Raw genomic sequence first — 23,144 nt, forward strand, 5'->3', positions numbered from 1 at the left:
CAGAGTCGTCGCGCTCGCGATGAGCATAGCTCAATCGCTTCTCTGGATCAATTTCACCGTGTTCCTCACGGACCACACGCTGGAAATCGACGTGCGTATTCCATGGCTTGGTATCACTCAGGAATATTTCCTCGACCTCTTCCAAAGTCTTGCCAGCTGTCTCTGGGAAACAGAGAAAGACGTGTGATTTGCTCAGTATGCGGACTAGACCGAGGGGATGAATCGTACATCAGCCATGCGGCGCAGTGCTTTCTCGATCGTAGTATCCAAGTAGAGCCTCTACAGTACACGCTGTCGTGCGTCACCACTCAAAAGAGGTAAGAGAATCATCAAGCCAGTCATTGAAAATGGACCCGTAGTCGTAGGTCCCAGTTGCAGCGGAAGACGCATCAAAAGCCGACATCTGGTCGCCATCAACCACGTTGCACTCTGCAGTCATATCCACGTCTGTGAGACATTTGAAAGGTACTTCCAAGCTATTGAGCGCCTGCCGAATGAATTTAGCGCCGCTGTTGGCATTCATTGTGAGGAGCCATCGATGCTCCCTCAAGCGAAAATGATAGATCTCTCGTCGACTTGGATCACTTTCGGCAAGGTACACATAGCAGCCGTACTCACCGGCTAACGCGAAGCTTTGGGCTGCCATTGAAAACCAGAAGCTGGCTAGGTGGCTGGATTTCAATGACTTGAGAAGGTCGATGGCGAAAATGAATCGATCCGCGGCCGCCTTTTGGCAGAGCTGGATTAAATGAGAATCGCCGCAAATTGGGAGAGCCAGGAGGATCTGGCGGTGGAGTGCCATCTCCGTGGCAATATATGCCAGGCGTAAAGATCCTACCGATGACAATCTGTTCACGTTGGAGACTTCCATTGACAAAAGCTCGGAAAGATCCGCGAACCATTTCCGGAGGCGGATCTGTAGAGGTTTGGTCGTTTGCAGCAGAAGCTCCAGACCGCTTGGACCTGCGGCGGCAACCTCTGTTGTCGCCCGGATCGAGAGAATGTCGTCCAGAATATCGCCGAGGATTTCTGAGAGAAAGATCAGCTGGCAGAATATCAGCCGACCTTTTTCAACATCAGAACTTCCTTCTCGATCATATTCGTGCTGGTCCGGGAAATCTTGCTCGGTGATCTTCCGTACGCCCCAATGAGAGCTGTTGATGAGAGCAGGCATTTCAGCCTCGAGACTGCACCATTTGTCTTGAATATACATCGCCCAGCTTAATCGTTTCCGAAGAGCCTTTTCCCAGTCTGGGATGTCCCATTGGGATGCATCGAGATGAAAGCCAATTTCGTATGCATTGTTGACAAGCTGCGCAGTCAACTCGGCGGCGTTAGTGCTGGAGTATTGTAGTAACTGAAGTCCGGCCTGAATCGTGGACAGCTTCGGACGGTAACGCATTGCATCCTGTAAGCTTTTCCGGGTCAGGCTTTCCAACTGAACAACATCGGGCATTGGTCTGTCTTGCAGGGAGGGCTGGTAGGACCAATGCCGCGCCGCAAGTAAATACACGATCCCCAAGCTGGCTGGGGCAAACTCGGAAGGAGATCGACCATACTTTTCTTCGAAGACAGCCCGATGGAGCACTGGGAAGCTGGAGTAGACCACTCGGAAGTATATATCGACCAACATTGGACCGTATGGCCGGACCAGAGACTCGATAGCTTCGAGATCCTCCCGCTCCTGTGAGTACGCCGGAGTACCCAGGTCGGGAATCAGAAGAAAAGCATCCGTAGGGGAAACCCAGCGCAGGCGTGTAGTGCTGGCATCAGTCTCGTCGGAGTCACTACTCGTTGCGGTACCAACAAATACTGGCTTGAAGGAGCTAGCCGGGCTGGCGTATCGACAATGGTGCGTGTTAAGCAACCCCAAGGTCTTCTTCATGATGCTAGGCTCCATCATCTGGTCATATTCCTTCACGTCATGACCTTGTCTGGTACGTATCAAACGCCAGTGCGTGTTGGACGATTCTAAGCCAGCTGTGAGGCTATCCAGTCTGACTTCGGACCTTGAAGATGATATTTGCCTTGGCGACTGAGAGGATGGAGGGCCGGGTCTTCGCCTTGGGCCGCCAAACGTACAATCCCGGTTGTGAAACTTGCAAAGCATGCAAACTCCATTGGAACCGTCGTCCACCACGCATCGCTGTTTTCTTCAGCGGCAGACGTCGCATGATCGTTGAGTACGTTTCGTCAAGCTGGCATTAGACATGATGACTCAGAATGTGGCCTTGTAATCAGATAAAGACTGTGGCTACGTGGTGCAGACAGAGGTCAGATGATAAGTGTGGTGATGGCCGCGATGAACGATACCATCATTAAGAAGGCATACAGTGTGACTTGTCGGTCTCTGGATTTCCTTGAATCTACATCAAGCAATGTCGTGTTTCGTTTGAACGAAGAGTTAATTGGAGAAACCAGCTCGGCAAGCGTCGAAGATGTCAAGACAAGAAGATCGCGTAAATCTGCTAGCTTGCCGAGGTCTACGCTGATTAGCCAATCTTTCGTGTGCTTCGACCCATTTATTCCCACTATCCCACAACTATGTCATCAAGCATACTCGGAGAATGATTTCATTCCATCAAGTCGTTTTTAGAACACGGCGTTTGTGCTTTCTGAATCTCATGAAAGATAGCTGGCACTTCATCAAATAAAGAAGGGGCATCGAGTGTTGTAGCTAACGTGCTATCACCACAACTAGTCCTTAGATATCTTATGGGGAAAGGGAACTAACTCCTTACAAGAAACTTGTCTTTCCTTCCACATCCTCCACCAAGTGAAGACTTTCTGAGATACCACTGTAGGATGTGACGTGAAAAGGGTACACAGAGGTGCGCGACCACAGAAGACGTCTAGGAGTACCTGGCTCATGGCAACTACTAAATAACATTCCGACCGAATTATGCTATAGCGATTGCCTCGATCTCTACATCCGCGTTTTTGGGTAATGTTTTAACAGCTATACAACTTCTTGCGGGCCTGTGCAAGAACCATTTCTCGTACTCGGCATTCATCTCGGAAAAATGCTGCATATCGGACAAGTACACCTAGATATAGCGACTTATCTAGTGGATGGTGTTCGATCTGAGCAGATGTACAATGACACGAGGAGAGCTAGGCCAGGAGGATCTCTTATAAGAGGGAGAGGGAGGATCCTCAGTCTTTCTTACCATAGTTTTGACCACTTTTTCAATATTACTGCCCGCCTCTTCCAAGATTTCCTTGAAATTCGAAATGCATTTTTCCGTCTTGCGCCCAATGGACCCGGTAACCAGGACCCCTTGTATATCCATTGGAAGCTGTCCCGAGCACAAAACTTAGCCAGCAGCTCGGATTGCTTAACTATATGGTCCGGCTACTAATGCTCGAGTCTAGTAGTTAGCAACGATTCTTGAGATTTAAGGTAGCGAGCTCCTCGTTGGGGATGTACTCACGTGGAGTTACACGTCTTGTGAAAATGGCGGTAATTCGGCGGTTCTCCAATGTCGCATCCATGTTCAAGCTGTGATCGGACTGTGAAATATGTCGCTGCTGTTGTTGTAGCCTGACCATGAAGTTAGACATTCTTAGTGTTGAAGTATATCAGCTGGTCTTTGCATTCTACTAAAGAAGCAACCATCGATATCTGCTGACGAGTTCGGAACTAAAAACTCAACGGAGTACTTTGGACTCCTCAGGTTAAGCGGAACCCAAGACAACAGAGGGTTGCGAGCTCGAGGAGCCGATCTCCGGCGGTTCCGGCGGACTTGGCTGGGCCGCCGGTCGGAGAATTCTTCCGCCCACGGATACATGGAAAGCCTAATGGTGTGCAGGCATAGGACTACTACTGGGTTACTCGATCCCAGGAGATCAATCAATCATGTTATTTACAGAAAAGGTATGGATTTCCTAGTGCAGAATCCTGAAGGTCTTGGGCCGTCCAAGAGGGTACCAGAAATTACTGGTGTCCCGGCCTTGTGAGGAATTGGTAGTCGAGCAGCTCAGGTATTTGGTCCACCTACGGCTGTTGCTTGTGCGCGCGTTGTAAACTTTGAGTCCGATTCTTCTGGGGCCTGGCTTTGTTCAACTGGAAGCCGCGACATGTCCTTCTGATTGATTGGCTTATAACGCAAGCCAATAATCATAATCTCTTATCTGATAGAAGTCTGACTAAACTATAGACAAAGTATATCTTGCCCGAACACGTGCTGTGTTGATAGTCTATCTTGATAGTCTATCTTAATAGGCTACTCGGCAGAAACGATGGTTTGATTGCCTCACAGGGATATAAAAAGACCTGGAATCATGCTTTGTTCTATAAAAGAGGTTCTTTCTACGCTTGCACATCAGAACTTGCTTAAACTGACTCGAAGATGTCCTTCTCGATGATTCAATATAAACGCACCAAACAGTCGTTCTGCGCCAGCCTTCCCGCACCGCTGGCAAGTTTCGAGGCAACAACCTCAAACATCATCGAAAGCCGGCTTATCGACCGCCCCCATGAATCTACGCCTAGGATGACAACTTGACCGAAGCAAGTACGTCCATTGGCAGTAGGGAGACTTAACCCGAAATTGAGATGCAGAAGTCCACCGAAAGATGGCTTCACTATCCAATGCACGACCGCTTAAGCCGGCCCACCAGCCTCACCGCTCGAAGTCGCCGACCGCGAAAGACGAATGAGCAAGTGCCCCAATCTCGGCGGGCTGAAGGACAGCCCAGAACGGAGTTTGCTTCCCATGTTCTAGCTAGATATAAAAAATTCTCTACATAACACCCTCACTCGCGACAACCCCGGCCCCGGAGCCAAATCACTTCGATAAGCCCAGTCGTGCCAACTCTGGATATTCCGGCAAGTCCCAACCCCGTACGTCCTCACGGAAGACCCATCTGCTCAAGGCGTCGATGCGCAGCCTCGCAGCCAAGCCGACGAGGAAGTTGAAGACAGTAATGCCCCAAGGCGACGACGGAATCCAGAAGCCCGAAGCCAGGTTTTGCACCTGGCTCACGAAGGGCTTTAGTTGTCTCTGGTAAGCTGCCAATGCGGAAGGAAGAGGATCCCCAGTACCGTCTGGATTGCCGCCGACGTCCACTACATTCGAACGATACAAGTGTTTAGCGATTTCCCCGGCCAGGACATAGGCGCCGACAAGGGATGCTGAGGTGCCCATTCCAGTCGCCGCCGAAGGGCAATAGGCGGCATCCCCGAGAAGAACCACCCTGCCACGAGACCAAGAGTCGATCCTGACCTGTCCCACTTCGTGAGTGAAGAAGTCGTTCGATAGCGAGTCGTCCTGCATTGCCGTAATGAACCGGTCTGCCTGCCACCCAGCATCCCGGAAAAGCTCGGCCCAGACCTTCTTCTGCTCCCCAACGTCACTCTTCATGACATGTTTCAGTTGCTCCATGTCGTCGTCGACATATCCCATGTAGGCCTGGATGGAGTTGGGACTGTGTCTTCGAGTGAAAAGAAGGCGCTTGTTGGTCGCCAGGTAGCCCGTAGCCACATACTCCTCGCCTTCCTCGTGAGACATGGTGAAATACGCCATATACATGTGGAGTGAGCGAAAAGGGTCCGGACTTTCAGGGGGTAATATCATCCTCCGGATCCGGGATCCTTGGCCATCAGCCCCGACCAACAGATCAAACCAGTCCTTTGACCCATCTGTAAACTGGACCTTGATGGACCTATCATCATCCTCAAAACTCTCGACGGTAGTGCCAAAGAGGTACCTGACACGGTCCTTGGTCGCGTCGTACAGAAGACGACACAGATCTCCTCTCATGATCTCGTAATTGGTGGTAAAGCTCTGTAACCCCGTTCCGGTCTTGTTCGCCGGGAAGAAGGCCTTCCGTTGCCCGGAGCTGTCGACAAACTGTAGACCTGTCTCGTTGACAGACTTGGAGCGGTAAGCCTGCTCGAGGCCCATACGTTTCATGGCCTGGATACCATGGCCCCGCAGATCTATCTGTTGCCCCGAGGCGCGTAGGCAGGAGAAGCGCTCCACCAGCGTGATGTCGTAACCTGGCAGCTTCGAGAGCCAGAAGGCGAGAGCAGGACCGGCAATGCCCCCACCACAGATGAGGACTTTCATTGCTTGGCCCCGTGCCCGTGGTTATTATGATGCTGTTGGTTGAATTAGAAAGCGATTTGATCTGAGAAGGGATTCTTGTAGAAGAAAGCCACAGCCCTTTTTCTTAAATAAACGATAAGCCCCCCAAAGAAGGGGCGCAATTCCGCGAATTCACCGAGTTTGGCCAAAACCGAAGCTGCTAGGCTAGGTGGCGGCGACGGGCGCAGAGCCAACCACCATCTTTGCCCAGTGGAGGCATTCCACCCCCCAGCAAGAAAACGTATTGGCGATCGTCTTGAAAAAGGGACCCATTGAAGATGCAGGGCCCTGGAGAACAAGAAGAGATCAAGGGGGTCTTGACGGACACAGATTAGATTAGATGGACGTCCCTCCTGATCCGAACGCTATTTGCTCGGTCTTCTTATCTTCGAAAACACCGAGCTTAGCCTGGAGCGGTGTTTTTGGAATAGGCCGACGGGCCGAGTAAAATTCTTTGACCTCTTGACGCGGTTCTCAAGCGTCTGCGGAGTTGTTTGCCCGGGTTGGACAGACAGAACTAGGGTCATCTCAAGGGAGTAGTGATAGCCTTCGCAGGAAAATATATTCGCCCACAGCTGTCCATTCTTCAACCTCAGAAGTCAAAGAGATCTTCCACATTCCAAGCGCCAAAAACATCCTCGTCGAGCTCTGCGTCGAGAATCCCGAAATCTTCGTTTGTCTAGCGGGGCGGGCGTCAGCTGCAATCGGTGTGTATAATTCGCAAAAATACCAACCTGGAAGGTAGTGGAAGGTCCCTGTTGTGCCAATGCGTTCGTCGTTGCCTCAGCGGTGCAATATCCCGGGGGATGAGGCGTGCTGATGGCCGGTTGCGGTATCTGGTAAAGAGTCAGAGTTGGTCACCTAGGGATAGCCATGCCTGGAGTGCGCCAGCCAGCCACCCACTTTTCGGCGCAGGGTCTTCTCGGCCTCGGCCTGCATCTGCCAGGCGTATAACCGCTGACCGATCCTCAGAATCTGCTCCACCGCTTTTGATCGACTGGCCTCCTCCGTGGTTGGCCAAAGCCTTGCTTTCAGTAGCGACAGGACCATTGTCAAGAGATAAAACTCTGACGCCTTTTTGCCAATCATGTACAGTTGTGTTTCAATAGCGGTCAACGCTGTTTCGGCAAGGCCTATTAGAGACTCGGCAAAGGCGGGCACTGTCCGTAAGATGTGCGGGGAAGCTGTCATCGATGAGTTGAGATTTCCTCGAGTTGGACAGTTGAGCTACGTACCGTATCCAGCATCGCTCATATACAACTCGTGGCATACTGCCAATGCAGCCTGGATAGTACCGCTTGGCACGATACATCGTATCATGTTGCTGGTACTGGGCTGCAGGATATCCTGACACTGACAGAGAATGGTGGTCGCGGTTTCGAGGCGTACTCGTCTTGAGTGTGCGTATTTGGATATATGTTGCCCCAGTGACGCGAATGGTGTGTGCAAGAGGATTACATACTGGCGCAGTACTAGCTGGAGAAGTACTCGTGCATGAGGGCTCTGCTGGTTGCTTGCATCGTCTGCAGTAGGGCAGCTCCACACCGGCATGCTATTTAGGTGTCGTGACAGTTCTTCGTCCATGTTCAGGGCGTCCTCGTAATCCAGTTCAATATTTGCACTGTTAGCCCATGCACAGATTCTTAACCGGAGCGAAAGGGACGTGGTCAAGGCGGCCTGGAACGCCGAATCAGTAACCACTTCAAGAGGTTCTGACGTCGGCAAGTCTGAAACCGTCTCGTCAATGGAGTCGTCGCTCAGATTCATGGGCGGTGTTGTATTGAAATCTCCCTCTCTTACCGAAGGGAGCATCCCACGGTCGATAGAAGCCTGAAGGTCCAATTCGACTATGGTTGCCCATATCCGCCTTCGCATCTCAAGGTAGAATGGAGAGACCTTAGCCAAATCCCTGGGTTCCCTGTGGTAGCCAGCGGACATGGCCATTTTGACCAGGCTACCTGTGGCGATCCATGCTTGATTCTCCGATAGCCCGTTGAGCCTCCTCGACACGATCGACAGGCAGCAGATCTGAAAAATCCTCAGATCTGGCCGCTTTGTATGTCTCTGTAGGAACGACTCTGCAGCATTCACCCACTCACGCGCGGTCTCCCGAACCGCAGGTCCAATACCGGAAGATCCCACGGCGCTCGAGTTGTGCATGACAAGCACAGCTGCCATCATTGCCAACAGCTGCGCTACGAATCCCGGCGACGCACTCTCTGGACTTCCCCAATACCTCGCATACTCCCTTCGGAATGAGGGTTTGTGTAGGACGCGGTGGGTTGGCTCAAAGTAATCGAGGTAAAGGGCGACAAGTTCGTCGGCGGTCTGGCGGGGAGGAACCAGGCCATCTAAGGAGCGACCATCACTGACCCCCTTCTTGCGATCACGTTGGAAAGCCTCAAACTCTGTGCGTAGATTGATGAGTGTAGGGTTTTCGGATTTGATCTCTTTGATATATGCACGAAGTTCTCCAAACTGTTACTGTGAGTAGACTTTTCGGGTGCGGAAGGACCGGATGAGAAAGGTACCTGGCTGTACATATTCATAGGATTCGTCTGACCAAAGAACCTTGTTTGGGAATCTCTCCCCTCAAAGTACATAGATCCACCGATACAAGATGAAATGCTTCGTACGCTCCTTATGGAACGTCTAGTAACTTGGGTCGAAGTCTCTCCCGCAACAGCTGCATCAGTATCAGGGAGCCCCTCTAAAAGATTGTCTGTCGCTGCTGGAATTGGCCTCGCAAGGCTCTCTGCCGTTGCTGGATTGGTTGTCCCTTGCCTTGGCCTGTAAAGCGGAGATGCTCCTGCTTGTTGTGGTAGCAATCTCGAGCGGTTATTTGGCGCAGAAGCGTGGTCAGATTCGGCATTTTGAGGACTGGCGCGTTTCCTTCCCATACGCGAGAAGACGTCGTTGCTGTAAGCACAAGCATGGGCCTGATCCATCCGAATGCAGCGGTCACAGGAAGGGAAGTTGCGATCACATTTAACTTTGCGGTTGCGACATTGCTCGCACGATAGGGCAGGTCTTCGGCGCTTGCGGGCCGGGACTTGGCCACGTCCCGGGCTCGTCGATGTGGCCCGACCTCCATTCTCTGTCGACATTGTTTCGCGTGTCTTTGGTGCTACCTGGCCGTTGTGGACATGTGGGAAAAGAGCGAGCGTTTGACGCTGAAGTCGAGTTGCAGTTGTCCGATGCACAAAAGACCGAGCGCGGGCGGGCCAGGCGGTCGAAGGGGGTTTGCTGGGCAAGTTATAGCCGGTCACACCCTATTAGCCCGAAAGGCGGTGGGGCTCAGGGGCTATCGGCCAGGTAAGGAAGTCTGGTTTTCTGTTTGGCCCCCAAACGCACTGACAACACTTATTCTCGCTGTGTGTCTTGGAGAGGGCGCTTTGTATTAAATCGTCTTTCTGTTTCTGTCCTTCCAGTAGCCAACTAATATAGTATCTTCACCCGCAAACTTGTTCCAGCAGAGCATCTTCTAGTCACAGCCCTGTCCCTTTCCTTAGTATGGGCCATTCCACATAACTCCTCTTCCCCCTTTGGTGCTGCCCGCAGGACTGGTGTCTTGTGCCTGCGCGAATCCTGACAGTCTATTTTGACATTTTGGAATACTGAGCGCAAGCAAGCAGCGCAGTTCCAGCCATCGTCACAGCACCGCTGAATCCTATGGCCTCATTATATCCTCCGTAGTGTGCGATCATAGCTCCACTGATCGGAGAGCCTGTTAAGCCTGAAACCCCCAAGATACCTACTGCCATGCCAATATAGGTTCCTATCTGGCTGGGATGAGGCGCAGTATGTGCCAAAGTCGAGGCAAACATCCCGACAACCACTCCAGAAAACATTCCGAATAGCACCGAGAAGACGATTATCGCGGCATTGGAGTGGATTCGATACCAGCAAAAGATGAGGAGCCCGCAGATCCCGCTTGATGAAGTGAGGACGTTGAGGTCGCCTAGGTAGGCAGATAAAAATCCAGCTGATAGGCGACCAACGAGTGAACCAGCGTTAAGGATCGATATCGTGTACCATGCCAAATTGCGGCTCATCCCCTGCGTCTGAGCATATGATGGCAAGAAAAATATTGGCGTAAGTATGCCCCAGATCACCAGAAACAGCCCCAGCACTTGAAGGGAGTATGTTAGGTTCTTGAAGGCTGCTGGCAGAAAATGGGGACCTTTTCTGGGAGCTATTCTGGGCTTGATGGTTAAGCATGCCAGCAAGCAGAGTCCCAGTATAAGAAAACCGACGATCCGCACCGTCCAGCCAAAGCCCAAGGATGATGAGAAGAGAAGTCGATTGATCATGATCGGAAAGATGACGCCACCCAGAGAGGAGCCTGAAGATGCAATTCCAATGGCTAGCGCTCGCCTCGCATGGAAGTAGTGACCAATGATAGAGATGGCTGGCGCGTAAACCAGTCCACAGGATATGCCTCCCAAGACTCCTTGAGCCAGCAAGAATTGGTAGTACATCTTGCAGACGCTGGTGAGCATGACAGAGGTGACGAACAGGGCTGATGCGGGCCAGATCACAACCTATGGACAGGTGATATTAGTAGAAGAAAACCTCCCTGGCTGCTAGGATGGGGAACCCACGACTGGACCGTAGCGGTCTAAAATAGGACCAGACACAACTCCCGCGGAAAACATGGCAAAAAACTGAAAGGAACCAATCCAAGCTATAGTCGACGGCGTTTCGTGTGTGGTTGCGATGTAATACGTCTCATAAACACTGAACAACAGATCTCATGGTCAGTAATGAACGATTCGACTCAGCGACGGAAACATGTTCTGGGGAGGATATATACATACCCAAATGCATTAATGTAGCCAAAGGTGAAGAACATTACTGCCCAGCAACCTAGCACAGTCGTCCACGCTCTCGTTCCTCCTTCCGGAAAGCTGGGGACTGACATCGCTCGAGAATGGGAAACCTCTTCTTCACCTAGTGTAGAGGGATTGGGAGGTTCTTGTGGCGGAGCCGGAGTTGGTTGCTCCAGCTGCCCAGACTTCTCGACATCGTTATCAGACATGTTTGTTGCAGGACAATTCGAATACAGTAGACCTGGTGGTGAAACAGCTTCGATGGTGGTCTTGGTTGCAAAAGCCGTCCAGAGATGGGGATCCTCGACCATCAATGATCGTTCTTTTAAATGTTACAGCGTCAACCGGGTAGTCCGGACGTGCCTGGCGGTGCCTTGAGACCTGGCTCGCATTGAAGCACGGCGCGCTGCCCAGTGAGCCCCTTTTGGTGGGGCTTTGGGCCGAGAGCTTCGGTGATCAGATAATTGTTACGACCGAGCATGAGATATATGATTAATTCGTGAAAAGTCGGGATATTGTGGAACATCGTGGAACATCGTGATACAGGATTGCCACTGGCTACCTTCTATCGGTGCCACGAGTCGTCCGCGTTGTCGCTCAAGCCTAGCTGATCCGATGTCCAAGGCCTAGAAGAATGCAAAGAGTCACTATCTTCCGGCTACTGTAGAGCTGGAGCTAAATCACGCCTTTCCAACCCTGGAGGCACTTAACTTGCGGACATCATATATGCGCCGAGGCCGAGAGCTGATTCGGCATCGGCGACACGACCAACGCCGTGCCAAGAATCTATGGAGACAGGTCAAAGGTAATCAAATCTGATAAGATCTCGATAAGATTATCACGCTACGCGCATTCGGTATATACCTTCAAGCGAATGCTGTCTCTCTCTCAGTGAATCAGTCAACCATGCGACTGCTTTTCACTCTAGGTAAAAGTTGAAAAGTCTTGACGTGAGTTGACACGAAGATATATTCTCGTCTGGTCCCATACTGGCCTAGCTTCTGATCTGAAGAGGAGTTGAGATGCAGGGGCGTTGAATAAGTTCCGAGTCATGCGTAAAAAGTCCTACACGGCTGTCGATGGCAATGACAGCGAAAATGCTTCCCTCCACCAGCGTTGCCCTCAACCATATCACTCTCAATCATATAGCCTGGCATTCTCGCCAATACAACATATCCTCCTCCCCTTCCATTCACATCCTCGCCATTAAGCCAAGAGGGTCGTCGGCAGGGTTTCGTCACCAAAGCCACCTATGTCGAATCTGACTCCTGTTGATCATCATACGGCATTGCGCCCAACAACTTCCAACAGCGGGCGCTGCCTAGGGCGATTTCTTTACCACTCTTGTGCATGAGCGCAACTCTACCATCGACCCGCAGAAAGACTACCGTCTTGGTCTAGAGTAATCAGAATCCTTTTTCCGCAATCGCATATTCAGAACACTTACAAGACCGAGCGTGAGCTCTATTCCGTCCTGCCACCATTCATATCGGTACTCAGCCTGGGGCTTCTCGTGAATAGCATTCACAATGTTCTCGGCGGCCACGGTTGCCTGGTGCATGGCAGCACGGGAATTCCGGTTTATACCCAACTCTGCGACATCGCCCACAGCATAGATCGTAGGAAATGCTGGATCAGTGACTTGAAGTGTGGGTTTAACTTTGATGTGACCGGACTGGGTCAAACAGGACGGAGTGAGGTTTGCTATACTCTTTGTTGCCCCAGTTTGACCGATACATTTCACCTCAAACGATGTCAGTGCAGTTCAGTGGGAGAGTACTGCCAACATACCAACAAGTCACAAGGAATCTTCTGCCCCGTATGCAACGACACTTCGTCACCCAATGCAGCCTTGTTTCCTAGCCTCTCACCAAGTATAACATTGACCCCAAGCTCATGTAGCGTTTTCAAGGCGACGTTATGCAACTTAGGATCGAACCCATTTAACAGCTGCATTCGAGAATGGATCAGAGTCACGTTCTTGGTTGCGTAGTGTTCTTTAGCATCAGTTGCCAGCTCTACCCCTGCAGGACCGCCTCCGAGCACGACAAGGTCCTTTGAATTCCGAATTCGTTCTTGGAGCCCACGGAGGACATCCATTCCAGTTGACTTTTCTTCGGCATTCAGACGTGAGGGGACGCCCCCTTGAGAGCCGGTGGCCATCACTAGATAAGTGTATTGAATCTCTTTCCCGCTCCTCAACCGAACCACATCTCTGGCAACTTCGATTACGCTGTCTTGAAGAAATAGATAGGACCCATCAGGAGCGCTTTTTAAGTAAGGCCCGTATGGAATGAATGCCTTGTGTTCGTGGTCTGGGACGACAGAAAACCGCGGAAATACCCAGGAAAACTGAAAGTGCGTGTTCTTCTCAATGATAACCACTCGATAACCCGTAGGAAGAGAATTTGCGAGGACTTTGGCGGCATGGTATCCTGCAAACGATGCACCGACGACTACCACATTCAGGGGCTTCGGCACTGCTTTGTAGGTTTTCGCGTGGATGGCATAGCGAATTGAGGACGAGACATTTCGGACCGCAATAGTAAAGATGTAGCCTATTAGCTTAGTATACACAACAATAGATTCCCACATGGCTTCTGAAGCGGACGCTGAATGCTAAGAGGACGGTAGATCAAGTGAATGCGAATGTTTGAAGTTTTGACACTTTCCATTCCTCGGCGGTCATACGTCCTTCCTGAATGCCAATCCTACTCGGCCTTCTAGGTGCGCCGCACCGACAACGTTGTCGGTTTGTGCACTATCGGCAGCTGAGCCTGAAAGCCCATTCGGACTAGTAAGCAGGTTGTACGCGAGTTTATCTGATCCGAGAGAAGCCGGGCCAGCCCCAGCGTCACTGCATCATCTAATCTGATCATGTCAGATAAGATTCCCCCTGGCAAAACATCTCCGCCTGCAGTGTCAGCTTGATATGAGAAGTTTTTGCTCTTTGTGGAAATCAGTGATACTCGTTGCAATCTAGGTTGCGGCTTATGGTGGCCGTTTCACCCTATGTGTTTGTTTCACTTGTCGCGTTCTTCTCTGACCAATTTACCTTTCATTTCCCTCTCATTTCCCTTTCATTTCTGCCTTCCCCATCCAACCTGGGCCGTGAACAACCGTCACATCGAGTCCGTCTTCTGCTTTCCAGCTTCCACGAGAGTAAATCCGACCTGTGCCCTGGCTTTTTTATTAAGAGTATAGCTGGTGCCCGTTCCGTCCCATGATTCCCGAAAAGCTTCGAGGACGAGACCATTCTCGACCAGCAACGACAAATATGTCTCGACGCGCTGATAGTACTTATGGACTTCCCTAAACCCTAGCCAGCTCGTCACACTTACACCTTCGTTAGCGTATTGATCCAGCGGCCAAAGTACCTGGCCATTCTCGGTTTTCTTTCATGATGGGTCTGATGGTGCTGTCGTCACAGGATGCTCAAGCGAAAAGACGAGATTACCTCCAGGCTTCAAGTTTCGCGATATTTGACTGAAGACGCTGCGGGGGCTGGGGAGGTAATGCGTTGTCAACGAGCTATCCAGGATATACAGAAGATCGTACGCTGCATACTTGATCTGCGGGTCCATGGAAACGTATGTGCCCCCTTGGGCATTCTTCCTTGAAACCATCGAGGCCGTTGATGGATCTCTCAACATGTGATATCGCCAACGAATTTCCTCGTGGTTGGCCAATTATGCGGCCCCAGCAAGTCCCCAAAAGTGCACCGAAGCAGGAATTCCGCCCTACTGCTATCTGGTCACCATGATTTTCCCTTTTCTGTCGTTCCTAGCCGTTTCGAACGGAACGACCCAAGTCATCACCTAGTTAGTGAACGTGGCCGAAGCCGCGTAGATCATTAACTCATCCTCATGTCCGTGGCGTGCAAGCATGTGGCCATGTCCGTCTTTCGCATCCGCTGGTCCGGCGCTGGGGCCAAGACCTCACCGCCCTTACCGGATCCAAGTTGGCGCGCTTTTCGTGACAGGGAAGTTTTGAAACTTGACACTTTTCCCGACGCAACCACCGCTGAGTAATTAAGCGCGACTGTATTTATGATATATCTAGGCTCAGATCCAGATCCAGATCCAGGTACAGGTCCCCTATTATCCTCTCCCACAGCCAGATCAGGCCCAGCATGGAAGGTGAAGCTCCCTTCAGAGGCACCCTTGATGAACAGAGAAGGGCCTCGACGCCTCCCGAGCCCCCCGTTTCCTTGTCGGCGCCGCATCGGAGAATCGCGCGGTCTTGCCTTACCTGCCATCGGCGCAAGATTCGCTGTGACAAGCGGTCGCCGTGTTCGAACTGTGTGCGTAACAATATTGCGTGCTACTATCCAGAAGTCGAGCAGCACCACCGCCGCGCACCGAGGACGACCATTGGCGAAATATGCAGTCGCGTTGCACGGCTCGAGCGAACAGTCGCTGCATTCACGCATGGCGCGGCAACACGGGACCTGGACCACAGAGACGCTTCGGAGATCAATACTGCACGCACCGAGAACAGCGTCAGCGAGTGTACGTCTCCCGAATCCTCTCCTCAAGAGATGCTAGTGCAGGATGGCGACACGAGTCGCTACATCAATGAAAGTATACTGTCGCGAATACTAGACAAGGTATGTTGCTGCTGTGGAATGCATGGATACGGAAGGAACGGGCTGACCACTCGACTGACCAGGAACGAGAGTTTCAGTTGGTGATGACGGGTCCTAGTGTCAATAGCACCAGGGCCGGAGAGGCACGATCCTCTGACCTCAGAGGGATATTTCATGGCTTCAATCAATCCATGACGGACGTGCAAAGCTGCCATCCAAGCAGGTGGCAAGCCCTGCAACTATGGCAAACGTTTCTCAACAACGTTGATCCCATTATCAAGATCCTGCATGTTCCCACGGTTCAAGTCACCATTTGTACCGCGATAAACAACCCGGGAGACGCAGAGAATGACCTCCATGCGCTCTTATTTGCAATCTACTTTGCCGCAACAACTAGTCTATCGACTGTCGATGCGGTTAATTTATTCGGGCAGGATAGAGGCACTACCCTGGCTAGATTCAAGCAAGGACTAGAGCATAGTCTGGCAGGCGCCAACATATTCGACTCGCCAAGTATGAGGTCGTTACAGGCTATGACAATATACATTGTGGGTATCTTCAGCCTACCTTGGGATGCACGCAGGCTGATCCGGTTCCATGTATAGACGTCTCTCCGTGCTTTTCATACCGGTCGATCAAGCTGGACTCTCGCAGGCCTGGCTCTTCGAATGGCTCAGTCCATTGGTTTGCACAGAGATGGCAGCAACCTCCGTCTCTCTCCCTTTGAATCGGAAATGCGAAGACGTGTGTGGTGGTATTTGTGTGCTGCGGACTCGCGTGCAGCAGAGGATCTCGGCATTGCTGTCTCCAGTGTTGATCGATCTTGCGACACGCATTTACCGGTCAACGTAAATGACAGCGAGCTGTCCCCCGACATGCAAGGTCCGCCGGCGCCCAAACCTATGTGGGCCGAAATGACCTTCAGCCTTATTACGATAGAGATTGGCCAAATAATTCAGCAGATCACCGGAAGGCCCGTGGCGTCTGCTGGCAGCATACACGGCGAATCAGCTGGAGCACAAATCCTAAAAGATATGAGGACCCGCCTCGAAGACAGATACCTTAGACACTTGAATCCGAACATCCCAATACAACGGGCGATATCTCTCCTGACACCCATCATTCTCGCGAAGCTGGAGTTCGTCGTGCAACAGCAGTCAACAAAGCGCCGCCATGTAAAGAAGGGCGCATTTGACGCGAATGAAGACACTCTGACAGTGGCCTGCCGGCTTCTAGAGATGTACCTACAGCTACAAACAGATGAGCTGCTGAGAGGCTTCCATTGGTATTTGAGGAGCTACACACAGTATCACCTCCTCACATACGTGCTCTGGCATCTTTGTCTGAAGCCGGACGGGCCGAGCACGGAGCGGGCGTGGAATGCCCTCGAACGCTCCTTTCAGCTCGCGGAGCCACACGCACGTGTCACCGAGCCGGGATCGAAGTGGACCGTTCTTCAGCTGCTGAGGGGGAAGGCCCTGCGCATACGAGAGACGTACAACGCGACCAAACCAGATGAGAATAATGACCGGGCTCTGGAAGAGGGGTTTGGGATGGCGCATGCGGCGAGCGAGCTGGGCGATCCTGCCGACATCAGACTGAGCGGGGACTGGAACTGGGGCATGCCCGACTACGTGGATTTTCAAGACTGGAGCAATATTGTGGAGGAGTTTGATATGCAAGGCTTCAATGGCTTGTAGAGGTCTCTGGATGGATTAGATTAAAAATATCTAATAAGATACAACTCGACGACGCCCATCGTACCTCCCTCCATAAGGAGAACTGTTACTGTGGGCGGACTAAGAGATATCCCCTGGGTCCACTTACATCCAAAGACCTTTTGGCAGGAAAGGGTATTGTGGTAAAGGTTGCACCGCAATGCCATCCGACAACGGCTAGCCGCGTCTTTTGAGGGCGTATTGATTCTTTGGCGTTGGCCCTAACCCCCCGGCCTTGTCTGCTGCACTAAGGTCGTGCCTTTTGCCTTGGGTGTCAACAACATTCGAGAGCTAAGGCCTAATCAATGTTTTGTTTTTCTTGGAAGATTATTGGACTAAGACTGAATTGAACTGAACTGCGAAGCCCAGATCCAGACCCGAGTTCCAGGCCCCCAGTGCAAAGACGGGTTGGTTCAGGGCCTCCTGGAGCCCTCGTGCAAATCCGGTTTCGAAACAGCCTACTTAGTAAAGTGCGCTCACTCTCTTTGCGTGGGGGAGAAAACAAAAAAAATTGACTGCCGACTCTCTCCTCAGCCTGCTTAAGGGTTACACTCAATACTCAATTCTATGCTATAGCCTAGATACTGCATACATGTCCGGACATTGGCAGCACTTCGCATGCGTCACATCGAGAACCTCCTGGCCATTTGACATAGTGTTGTATGTTGTATGTTGTATGTTAGAGAGCAGAGGAGGAAAGAAAGCATTCTTTGTTTGCGTCTTGATTAAAGCCTCTTTTCTTGTCCTTCTCTCTAAGGATGCTATTACTAAAACTTCCTCCCACCTCAACTTTGTCTACACACTGCAGGCTCCTCGTCACACAGAAACCAAACCAAAATATTCTTCTTCTCACTCCATTCATTCAGGCTTGGAAAAGAAAGGCCACCCGATTCTGCCCAAGAATCTCGGAGTAAAAGCAAAAGCAGGCCTTCCCCCTTCCGGTCTTCCACCATCTATCTGATTTCGATCTAAATTACAACTCCTTTCTTCTCCTCGTCCCCTTCCACTTCCTCGAGTTTGACATCTTGCCAGAGCGCGAGTCCCACGAATGCCAGGGCATACAAGGCTGTCGCAGTGATGGTCAACTTGCGCTGCATGTCATCGTATGCTCCGAGGACTGCGTCTTTGGTCAAAGGGTTCTCCAGCGCCAGTAACTGGTAGACAAGCGATCCATAGATTTGCTCGGCTTGCGACTTGTATGTGTCGGGCAATCTCCTGGTAAGGGAGTCAAGAAATTCGTTGGTCCAGATACCACCTGCAATGCAGAGGCCGATGGCTGCACCGATTTTCGAGAATAGAGATGACAGGGACAGTAGCACGGCCACACTCCGCTGCGTGTTCTGCTTCTTCCCGACGGACGGAGCCAAAAGCGCCAGATATTGGGCGATGGTGATGATTCCACCACCAAAGCCGATGAAAAGTTGGCACATGACGATGTAGCCGACGTCTACCCCCAGTTTGCGGAAGTGTATGAGGAGCCCAACTCCGAGGGTCATCAGACAGGTCCCGGCAAAGGCCACCCACTTGAAATCACCGGTCTGTCGTACAACCCTAGTGGAAAAGCAAATGAGAAGATGTCCAAAGTTGGCTTTTCAGAAGAGAGGGGTCTTACAATCCTGAAACAATGCCTGCAAGGCCAACACAATTCCAGTATATGCTTCCCACATATCCGGCATGCGTGATACTGAGACCCGCAACGACCTGGAGCCAAGAGGTATAGTATGATTCCCATACGCTTATTCCCAGGCACACTGTCAGCTTGGGGGTCCCTTTGGTGAAATGAAGAGATACATTGAAAGGGGAAAAAAAGGCGGGCTCACAAGTAAGCCATTCCTGTCGCCAAGTTGAATATGCAGGCACCAAGCACATTGCGGTCTTTGAGAAGGCTGAAGGCAATGAATGACTTGGGTGACCAGAACCATTCGTACACCACGAAGGCGATAATCAGAACACCACCGACCACAAACATAGTGATCTCAATTCCAGAACCCCACGACTTGTATGAAGAAGCTGCCAGAGTGAATGGGAGAAGGAAGACGGTGACGCCGGCACCGAAGAGGGCGACTCCAATGGCTGTCATCGAGTTAGAACGGAGCTCGATATTTCCAGACTTAGGGGGCAGTGTATATACATACCATCAAATTCTATGCCGTAATGTATAATGGATTGCCATGTCGTCCGCCCACTTGCCGGGCGTCTGGTCACCACACCGAGTTTCCGAGACTTTCGCTGATTGGCCCACAAGCTCAGTATGATTGGAACAGCGATGAAAGGAATCACAATGGTAAACGTGCCAAAGGCCCATCTCCAAGTACTATGGTCGAGGAAGGCTTGTGCTAGAGGTGCACCGGCGAATGTCGTACCAAGTGCTGGTAGGTTCTGGGCGCCGAGCATCCAGCCGCGGTTTTTTGGTTGGGTCGTGTCGACAATGAAGACGGTGATCACATAGCCGATGCCGCTGAAACCGATCTCGTAGAAGACCTGCAAGAGAGAGTTCTAGTCAGTATTTCAGATGCTTTGGGTGAAATGGGATGATGAGAGTACCATTGCAGCAGTATACGTCGCGACATTCTCGCATGCTGTGAGCATGACAAGCCCTGTAAGGTGGGATCAGAACGGATCAGCCACAGTGATAGGATGCGATAGAAAGGATGTCTGTCTATACGACATACCCAGCTCCATAAAGAAAACCATGAGGATGAACCCTTCCATGCGGCCTGTGAGATCGAGAAACTTGGCGATCGGCACCTGTACCACGCCCGCGATGAGGAAGCAGACCATGCTGGTTGTGGAAACGAGAGAGTGTGCAGCGAAGTCGCTCACGACGTAGGCAGACAAGCTGTAGTTGGAATACTGCTGGAGGCTGATCCAGACTAGCAAGGCATAAATCCTGAGGTCAACGTTAGCAGGGTTCAGGGGAGTGTCCACGAGTGGTGTACTGACCCGGTATATGCGATGATGAGAGACCACTTCGACCATACAACCTTGAAGGCCTCGATCTTTTGCACACCCTCAGGCGCCTGTACATCACAGGCATCCTCAGGTGTGTACTGACCGTCAAGCTGCGCTTCGGCCTTGGTACCAGCTTCCGATGAGGGTCCCTCGACTTGTTCGTCTGAATGCATGGCTCGAAATGGAATGCAACCAGAACTGGCGATAAGATATACTAACGTCAGTGGAAGAGCCAACCGTGAGTAGCAGATGCAAAGATGAACGCAGCACTGTAAAGCGTGTGGCAGTAGTTTTATACTTTAGCTACCTTCATCCCTCCAACAACGAATTTTCTCCGATGTCGGTAACACAACTGCTTGACATGATCAACTGAGAAATCTCTGTCTCGTTTAACGCGCTTCATGCCCAAAAGTCGCTGGCGAGGACAAGCCGCGCGAGATCCAGACAATTCTTATCTGATTGATCCTGATGATCTGATAAGCTGATTTCAAGATCCAGTTACAGGGCTAACGCCCGTTAGCCTGAGGGCCTGAGGCATTTTCCTCCGGATAAGCCGGGCTAAGGAGACATTAGTTCCACACCCGCGAGCTCCTTTTTATCTTATCTGATGCACGGTTCTACATAGAAAAGGGCGGCCCCGAGTCGAGACTAAAAAAGGCCTTGGTGATATGTACTAAACCCGACAGCAACCAGTGAACCAGTGTGAAATATGTGGAGGAGAAAGAATAAATCGAATCAATGGCACAACATTCCAAAGTGGAGGGAGTGAAGAGGCTACTATTAAAATTCTCGTTCCGATGGCCGCCAACGCCACCTCGGCGGCGGCCTCATAACGGAGCCGACCACAATACCAGCGCCGCCGCCGAGACCAACAACCAATGCTACCAGCAATCTCCTTTTTCCGGGTGACGGGGTCTGGACTCTGTATTTAAGAGTCAAACTGACTGAGGGACGTTTTTTCTCACTCCTAACAAGGTCAGCGCGGCATTTATATATGCTTCAGGCTATCCCTTTGAACGACGCCCAAAACTCGGAACGCGAATAAAACACCACACCGACAACGGCACGATGCCAGAGCCAACCCAGTCACCACTTAGCGCTCCTCCGAACAATGGAGCGATGCCCGATTCCTCACCGGTATCTTCCGACAAAGCTTCCGGCCTCGCTTCGGGTGACGATAACCATGATATCGAGCGTGGCGGGCAGCGCGTGGCTATAGAGAAGTCGGAGCAGGCAGTCACTGACGGGCCTCCTGAAGGAGGTCGCGAAGCCTGGACAGTCGTGTTAGGCGCGTGGTGTTGCTCATTTTGCTGTTATGGATGGATCAACAGTGAGTGTCCTAGTCAAGGTCTCAACTGCCTTCAAAGTCACCGCTGACGCCTGATGCTCAACGAACAAAGGCATTGGTGTATTCCAGGCGCACTACGAGACCCATCAGTTGAGGAACTACTCTCCGAGTACTATTTCTTGGATCACATCGCTGGAGATCTTCTTCATGCTGTTCATGGTCCGTCCCCTCTCAGAAGTCCCGCCACTTAGAAAAGACAGAAACTGAAATTATCCTAGGGACCCGTGGTAGGGAAGCTCTACGACAGCTACGGACCTCGATATATCTTGCTCGGGGGATCTCTGTTACACGTCTTCGGCTTGATGATGGCGTCCATCTCGCATAAATACTACCAGTTCCTCCTGTCACAGGGAGTTGTCAGTGCGATCGGCGCGTCGGCTGTCTTTACACCCTGTAAGTATATGCCCCCCCCCTCCCCTGAGTGGGACATTCGCAGAAAGAAGGATAAAAAACGACCTGACAGCTGACTTATTTTTGGCACTTTTCCAGCCCTCAGTGCTGTTGCTACATGGTTTCACCACAAACGCGGACATGCCTTCGGGATCACAATGAGCGGTTCGAGCACTGGCGGCATTATCTTTCCGATCATGATCAACCATCTGATTCCCAAGGTTGGGTTTGGATGGTCTATGCGAATTGCCGCCTTCATGATCCTTGGACTGCTCATCATTGCCAACCTCACGGTCAAAACGCGCACTCCGCCTCACCCGCAGCCACCCATCACCCTTAAGGAGTTCATCGCGCCTCTCATGGAGAAAACCTACGTCCTCACAGCGGCGGGCAACTTTCTGTTTACGTTCGGCTTGTTTATTCCCATCAACTACATTATCAGCCAGGCTATCGCTGGGGGCATGTCGACGAGCTTGGCTAACTACCTCGTTCCTATATTGAATGCGGCAAGGTATGTAACATGCCCTTTCCGCCCGATGCAATGTTCATTTCCACAGCGGAGTCCCAGACCATTGAACGTATGCTTACGCCGCCGTCCTTTTTTCTAGCTTGTTTGGACGAATCATCCCAGGTATTCTCTCCGACAAACTGGGACGGTTCAACATCTTCGTCGTCGTCGCATTTCTCACCTCAATCCTCATACTCGCCCTGTGGATCCCCGCATCTAGCAATGCCGCGCTCATTACCTTTGCCGCGCTCTTCGGATTCTCCTCTGGCGCCTTCATCTCCTTGGGCCCCGTCCTCATCGCCCAGATCTCCCCCATCCAGAAAATCGGCATGCGACAGGGTCTACTTTTCGGCTTGATGTCTATTGGCGCCCTGACCACGAGTCCCATCGGCGGGGCCATTGTATCTTCTAACGCCGGTAGCTATTGGGGTGTAAAAGTTTTTGCCGGGGTCATGTGCGCCGTCGGATCTGCCTTAGCTCTCCTAGCCCGATTCTCGGCCGCTGGCTTCAACCCCAAGACGAAATTTTAGTTTGGGAACCCTATCAGGACCGTACGGCGACCCTTGCAAGTGAGAGACTTGGATACGGCATCTCTCCCAGGATCCTACCTTCCTTCCCTTTTGTCTCTGGGCTGTCTTCTACATTTCATTGTTCTCGTCTCCAAAACGTTGCTTTGGCCGGTGTTTCGCATGGCGTCGGGCTTATAGATTGTCTAG

General features: G+C 51.5%; 8 protein-coding genes across 8 annotated transcripts; 2 read left to right on the top strand and 6 right to left on the bottom strand.

Moving 5' to 3' along the window:
* Positions 1-244: 244 nt before the first annotated feature.
* Positions 245-2,192, bottom strand: EDD37DRAFT_441271 (fungal-specific transcription factor domain-containing protein). Its single transcript, XM_062812761.1, has one exon. It carries the CDS (start codon positions 2,108-2,110, stop codon positions 302-304), a length of 1,809 nt encoding a protein of 602 aa, XP_062669709.1. The 5' UTR covers positions 2,111-2,192; the 3' UTR covers positions 245-301.
* Positions 2,193-4,771: 2,579 nt separating this feature from the next.
* Positions 4,772-6,379, bottom strand: EDD37DRAFT_441296 (FAD binding domain protein). The gene has a single exon (XM_062812763.1). It carries the CDS (start codon positions 6,072-6,074, stop codon positions 4,791-4,793), a length of 1,284 nt encoding a protein of 427 aa, XP_062669710.1. The 5' UTR covers positions 6,075-6,379; the 3' UTR covers positions 4,772-4,790.
* Positions 6,380-9,443, bottom strand: EDD37DRAFT_441295 (uncharacterized protein). Its single transcript, XM_062812762.1, has 5 exons — positions 8,624-9,443; positions 7,328-8,570; positions 6,996-7,276; positions 6,827-6,928; positions 6,380-6,771 (listed from the first exon to the last, which is right to left on the bottom strand). Exons 1-5 carry the CDS (start codon positions 9,197-9,199, stop codon positions 6,685-6,687), a joined length of 2,289 nt encoding a protein of 762 aa, XP_062669711.1. The 5' UTR covers positions 9,200-9,443; the 3' UTR covers positions 6,380-6,684.
* EDD37DRAFT_632627 (MFS transporter, MCP family, solute carrier family 16, member 10) lies at positions 9,420-11,687 on the bottom strand. The gene is made up of 3 exons (XM_062816744.1): positions 10,913-11,687; positions 10,697-10,832; positions 9,420-10,636 (listed from the first exon to the last, which is right to left on the bottom strand). The coding sequence occupies exons 1-3, from the start codon at positions 11,233-11,235 to the stop codon at positions 9,689-9,691; spliced, it is 1,407 nt and encodes a 468-aa protein (XP_062669712.1). The 5' UTR covers positions 11,236-11,687; the 3' UTR covers positions 9,420-9,688.
* Positions 11,688-11,797: 110 nt separating this feature from the next.
* Positions 11,798-13,684, bottom strand: EDD37DRAFT_632629 (putative disulfide oxidoreductase). Its single transcript, XM_062816745.1, has 3 exons — positions 12,716-13,684; positions 12,372-12,668; positions 11,798-12,321 (listed from the first exon to the last, which is right to left on the bottom strand). The coding sequence occupies exons 1-3, from the start codon at positions 13,517-13,519 to the stop codon at positions 12,175-12,177; spliced, it is 1,248 nt and encodes a 415-aa protein (XP_062669713.1). The 5' UTR covers positions 13,520-13,684; the 3' UTR covers positions 11,798-12,174.
* Positions 13,685-15,511: 1,827 nt separating this feature from the next.
* EDD37DRAFT_632634 (fungal-specific transcription factor domain-containing protein) lies at positions 15,512-17,507 on the top strand. The gene is made up of 2 exons (XM_062816746.1): positions 15,512-16,060; positions 16,118-17,507. Exons 1-2 carry the CDS (start codon positions 15,536-15,538, stop codon positions 17,210-17,212), a joined length of 1,620 nt encoding a protein of 539 aa, XP_062669714.1. The 5' UTR covers positions 15,512-15,535; the 3' UTR covers positions 17,213-17,507.
* A 691-nt stretch (positions 17,508-18,198) lies between these two features.
* EDD37DRAFT_682051 (siderophore iron transporter) lies at positions 18,199-20,355 on the bottom strand (the record flags this gene model as incomplete). The annotated part of the gene is made up of 7 exons (XM_062819780.1): positions 18,199-18,781; positions 18,843-18,965; positions 19,051-19,303; positions 19,366-19,711; positions 19,775-19,827; positions 19,903-20,120; positions 20,174-20,355. The coding sequence occupies 7 exons, from the start codon at positions 20,353-20,355 to the stop codon at positions 18,199-18,201; spliced, it is 1,758 nt and encodes a 585-aa protein (XP_062669715.1).
* Positions 20,356-21,250: 895 nt separating this feature from the next.
* Positions 21,251-22,958, top strand: EDD37DRAFT_650913 (major facilitator superfamily domain-containing protein; the record flags this gene model as incomplete). Its single annotated transcript, XM_062818297.1, has 5 exons — positions 21,251-21,512; positions 21,583-21,689; positions 21,749-21,923; positions 22,020-22,431; positions 22,529-22,958. The coding sequence occupies 5 exons, from the start codon at positions 21,251-21,253 to the stop codon at positions 22,956-22,958; spliced, it is 1,386 nt and encodes a 461-aa protein (XP_062669716.1).
* Between the last annotated feature and the right edge of the window lie 186 nt (positions 22,959-23,144).

The sequence above is a fragment of the Exophiala viscosa genome (assembly GCF_022695815.1).
Source record: "Exophiala viscosa unplaced genomic scaffold EDD37scaffold_6, whole genome shotgun sequence".
Classification (NCBI taxonomy): domain Eukaryota; kingdom Fungi; phylum Ascomycota; class Eurotiomycetes; order Chaetothyriales; family Herpotrichiellaceae; genus Exophiala; species Exophiala viscosa.

What these genes read in the sequence shown, in the direction of transcription:
- EDD37DRAFT_441271 (XM_062812761.1), bottom strand. Translation starts at nt 2,110, where the DNA reads ATGCTTTGCAAGTTTCACAACCGGGATTGTACGTTTGGCGGCCCAAGG.
- EDD37DRAFT_441296 (XM_062812763.1), bottom strand. Translation starts at nt 6,074, where the DNA reads ATGAAAGTCCTCATCTGTGGTGGGGGCATTGCCGGTCCTGCTCTCGCC.
- EDD37DRAFT_441295 (XM_062812762.1), bottom strand. Translation starts at nt 9,199, where the DNA reads ATGTCGACAGAGAATGGAGGTCGGGCCACATCGACGAGCCCGGGACGT. An exon ending in CTATGAATATGTACAGCCAG is followed by an intron (nt 8,571 to 8,623) that starts GTACCTTTCTCA and finishes TCACAGTAACAG; the next exon opens with TTTGGAGAACTTCGTGCATA. An exon ending in AGAAGACCCTGCGCCGAAAA is followed by an intron (nt 6,929 to 6,995) that starts GTGGGTGGCTGG and finishes ACTCTTTACCAG; the next exon opens with ATACCGCAACCGGCCATCAG.
- EDD37DRAFT_632627 (XM_062816744.1), bottom strand. Translation starts at nt 11,235, where the DNA reads ATGGTCGAGGATCCCCATCTCTGGACGGCTTTTGCAACCAAGACCACC. An exon ending in GGCTACATTAATGCATTTGG is followed by an intron (nt 10,833 to 10,912) that starts GTATGTATATAT and finishes TCTGTTGTTCAG; the next exon opens with TGTTTATGAGACGTATTACA. An exon ending in TAGACCGCTACGGTCCAGTC is followed by an intron (nt 10,637 to 10,696) that starts GTGGGTTCCCCA and finishes ACCTGTCCATAG; the next exon opens with GTTGTGATCTGGCCCGCATC.
- EDD37DRAFT_632629 (XM_062816745.1), bottom strand. Translation starts at nt 13,519, where the DNA reads ATGTGGGAATCTATTGTTGTGTATACTAAGCTAATAGGCTACATCTTT. An exon ending in AGATTCCTTGTGACTTGTTG is followed by an intron (nt 12,669 to 12,715) that starts GTATGTTGGCAG and finishes ACATCGTTTGAG; the next exon opens with GTGAAATGTATCGGTCAAAC. An exon ending in TAGAGCTCACGCTCGGTCTT is followed by an intron (nt 12,322 to 12,371) that starts GTAAGTGTTCTG and finishes TGATTACTCTAG; the next exon opens with ACCAAGACGGTAGTCTTTCT.
- EDD37DRAFT_632634 (XM_062816746.1), top strand. Translation starts at nt 15,536, where the DNA reads ATGTTGCTGCTGTGGAATGCATGGATACGGAAGGAACGGGCTGACCAC. An exon ending in AGGCTATGACAATATACATT is followed by an intron (nt 16,061 to 16,117) that starts GTGGGTATCTTC and finishes TTCCATGTATAG; the next exon opens with ACGTCTCTCCGTGCTTTTCA.